At 48.1% G+C, this 3,521-nt stretch overlaps 1 protein-coding gene across 3 annotated transcripts in view; it reads right to left on the reverse strand.

Moving 5' to 3' along the window:
- Window positions 1–1,873: 1,873 nt before the first annotated feature.
- The window catches only part of CUNH6orf89 (chromosome unknown C6orf89 homolog), a 57,769-nt gene continuing 56,121 nt past the window's right edge, over window positions 1,874–3,521 (reverse strand). For all 3 annotated transcript variants that reach the window (XM_008840066.2, XM_029566921.1, XM_029566920.1), the window contains one exon: window positions 1,874–2,054. In XM_008840066.2, coding sequence (XP_008838288.1) covers window positions 1,960–2,054 — 95 coding nt within the window. In that variant the 3' untranslated portion in view covers window positions 1,874–1,959. The remainder of the gene's footprint in view (window positions 2,055–3,521) is intronic.

Below are 3,521 nucleotides of genomic sequence, written 5' to 3' on the forward strand. Positions count from 1 at the left end.
GGTCATCACCTGTGGTGAAGGAACTGGATACTTTGTTTTAAAGTAATGCTTCCTACACTGAGGCCTATGCTGGGCTTTGGAAGAAGGGACTAGAAAACAGAGAAGTGAAAAACAAATGATGCAACTCCAAAGGGACCCACAACTAGAATTGGACACATCTGGGAATGTGGGGACAGGAAAATGGCTGTACACAGTTGTATTCCGGACACTCTCTCAAAGATGAGTTTCAACTGGGGAGGGGCACAGGGAAAGGAGATCATATAGTTAGATTCTTTCCTTTGACATTTCTGGTCAAGAGTTTTGAAAGCAAATCCTGTGGTGGTCCTGTTTTGCTGACCCTGGATGTCAGGTTCTCCCACCCCAGTGGGGCACCCGTGGCCCTCTTCCTGGGTGGCACTTGCAGGTGGCTTCCTGTTCCATGCCTCAGTTTCTTGAGAACTGGAGATCCTGAGGCACGCTGTAAGTTGGAATGATCCGGGATCACTATTTCTCTTCAAAAAAGAGCCCAAAGCTGCTTTATATTGTTATCAAATAGGTGATTTCTATTCTCACAACCTTTGTTGGTTTTTGTTAGCAGTGGGTTTTTTCCCATCTCACAATAGCCCTGGCTACCCTCAATCTCACAGAGGTCTGCCTGCCTCTGCCTGCCGAGTGCTGGGATTAAAGCCATGCGCTACCATGCCCAGCACAAACCATTGCTTTTAATAAAATAAAAACCATCTCTTTAATAAAATCAAGAGTCGGGTAAGGGCAAGCTCTGCCTCTTCCATCAACAAGAATAGCTGTGGTGTCCATTCAAGTCTTGACTGCTGGAGCTCGGGTCACTTGAACTCAAATGGTTCAAACCAACAAAAACCTACTCCTTACCTTGCTTCCCTATAAAAGAGGGCAATCAATGCAGGCCAGAGGGTCACAAAGTGGACTGCATACCCTGCTGGCAAACACTCTGGCTCTGCAGTCCTTTCCCCAACCATATTACATCAGCTTTGAGACAGCTGAAAAACATCTCTGCAGAAAGTCAGGCCCTAAAGATCAAACTCAGGGAGGTGCCCTCCGTCGTCCAGGCCAGCTACCCTAACTCATTCCTTCTGAAGACATGGGAAGGAAATTGACAAGGGCAGTGTGGCCTCAGCAGTGAGGGCCCTGGTCAGCCGAGGGAGGGATGGAAGGGACAGGAGGGATGGGAAGCCCAGTTTCTGAGAAATCTGGAAGGGCGGGGGAGGGGTACATAAGAACATGATAAAACAGAGTAGCCAGGAATTAGCCTTTGAATTGCGATCCAGTCTGCAGCCTGCATCACTAAGACTCCAACAGCCATGGACTCTATCAAGGAGCACATTTGTTTTCCTGTGAGGATTTTCCCCCTCTACAGGGCTTCACACATGCCAGCACTCTACCACTCAGCTACAGCCCAGATCTAAGAGATACATTTCTTAAACATATTTGATTATCCACCCCTCACTGCTTCCAAGTTCCATTCTGCTTGTCAAATTGTAATGCTTCATTTAACCAGTCATGGCTTTCCAAAAAAGTACAGGGTGATGCGGCCAGAAGACAGCGGACAACAGACACATCTAGTGAAGGATGTGGTGGGGTCCGAACCTAGTGCTGCCCTCCCCTGGCCAGGAGCCAGTAGAGAGACCATGTCCATACACATGGTGGGAGCCACCAGCCTATTTCCAACGTCATAGTGTCTGAAGGCCTGAGGGAGTCCCACCTCTCATGGTCGGATGCTAGCAAAGTCCTGGTTGAGCAGGCAGGCTGCAGTCCTTCCTGAGCCATCTGGGGGCAGAGGCTTGGCCCTGGCCAATCTCCAGCACACAGTGACACTACATGCACTGGAGGGAAGGTAACTAAGTAACCAACCCTAGAATGTGGTTTTATTGTTTTTATTCCCCCCCCACCCCCTTCAGCCTGGTTTTTAGCCCTCCAAGCAGTTCCTAGAGGTAGTTCTGTTTCCTATAGTTCTGAGAGAGTAGTTCCATCACAGATGACCAAAGGCTGGACCCCTCTGGCTACAATGTAGATCTTCCAGTGGGTGGCATCGGCATAGCCTTGGAGGGAAACAGCAACAGGAAAACAGGTAAATGTCAGGGACAGGACACGCCTGCAGGCAGAGCCATGGGTCTGCCACCCGGGCTGTACCTGCAGAGTCGGTGCATCTTGCTCTGAAGGTCTCTTTCTTTGTAGCATAAGTATTCCTTGCTCTACTAGTCCTCCAACAAGATCCACTCTGAACCCAGATACTGTCTCTCTACTCTCTCTCGGACAGCTGAATCAACTTGGGCAGGTCACAAAGGCAAACTGCTCTAGGTGAAGAAGGCACTGGCCATGAGTTCTCAGGCTGATAGCCAGGTTTTTTTTTTTTTTTTTTTTTTTTTTTTTTTTTTATAGGGCCTTGTGTGTGCTGTGGGGAAGAGCCCTGGGGCATAGTGTTTTGGGGGTTAGGCCAGGTTTTTTTTTTTTTTTTTTTTATTGTTTGTTTTTTAATAGGGCCTTGTTATATGGCCCAGGCTGGTCTCAAGCTTGGGATCCTCCTACCTCAGCCACTTGAGGGCAGGGATTTCAGGTGTTTGCCACCATGCCCAGGTCTGGCTTTATCTTAAGTTTTGTTTTTGTTTTAGCAAGACAGGATGGGTCCTGAGGGGGAGCAGGGACCACCACTGTCCCACTCTTATGAGGTTATTATGATTTTATTATAGCACACACAGATTAATTTAAATCAGCATTTGCCAAAATGGGTTCTGCAAACAGTGTCCTAAGAATTTAAAAGCAAGTGGCTTCCATGGTTCCTCTGCGACTTCTCAGTTTTTGGTATATTCTGTGAGCTGTGCATCAAGACAGCCATTTCCAGTCTTGACTCATGAAGCCTATGTGGCAAGGGCCTTTGCAAAATGCTCCTTTTTCCACCCCTGGGGTCATGAGTGATTCTAAGAACTGTTTAGAGAACTCAGACCTATTGGCATCTAAGTGCACAGGGAAAGTGAACGTAGAACGGTAGCACCTCAGTGATCTGCTGATGCCCGAGGAGTACAATACTGTCTCCTGTGCTTAAACATTTAGAACTGGATCTCAGACTAGGCTGGTGGCGCACACCTGTAATTCCGGCACTTGTAAGGCTGAGCAGGAAGACTGTGGGTTTGAAGCCAGCCTAGATTACACAGCCAGACCCTGTCTCAAAAAGTTCAAAAAATAAATAAAGGAAGAAAGAAAGAAGAAAAAAGAAAAGATTAATCTGAGGGTGGTGGGACATGCCTGTAAACTCAGCCTGTAAACTCGGAAGACTGAGGCATGAGGATTGCTGCAAGTTGGAGGCCAGCCTAGGCTACACAGTGATGCGTAGGCTAGCCAGAACCTGTCCTAAAAAACTCAAAATAATAAATAGTAGCCGGGCGTGGTGGCGCACGCCTATAGTCCCAGCACTTGGGAGGCAGAGGCAGGCAGATCTCTGTGAGTTCAAGGCCAGCCTGGTCTACATAGTGAGTTCCAGGATAGCTGGGGCTACAGGGAGACCCTGCTTC

Source organism: Nannospalax galili, unplaced genomic scaffold (genome assembly GCF_000622305.1).
Source record: "Nannospalax galili isolate Female #2095 unplaced genomic scaffold, S.galili_v1.0 scaffold538, whole genome shotgun sequence".
NCBI classification, from domain to species: domain Eukaryota; kingdom Metazoa; phylum Chordata; class Mammalia; order Rodentia; family Spalacidae; genus Nannospalax; species Nannospalax galili.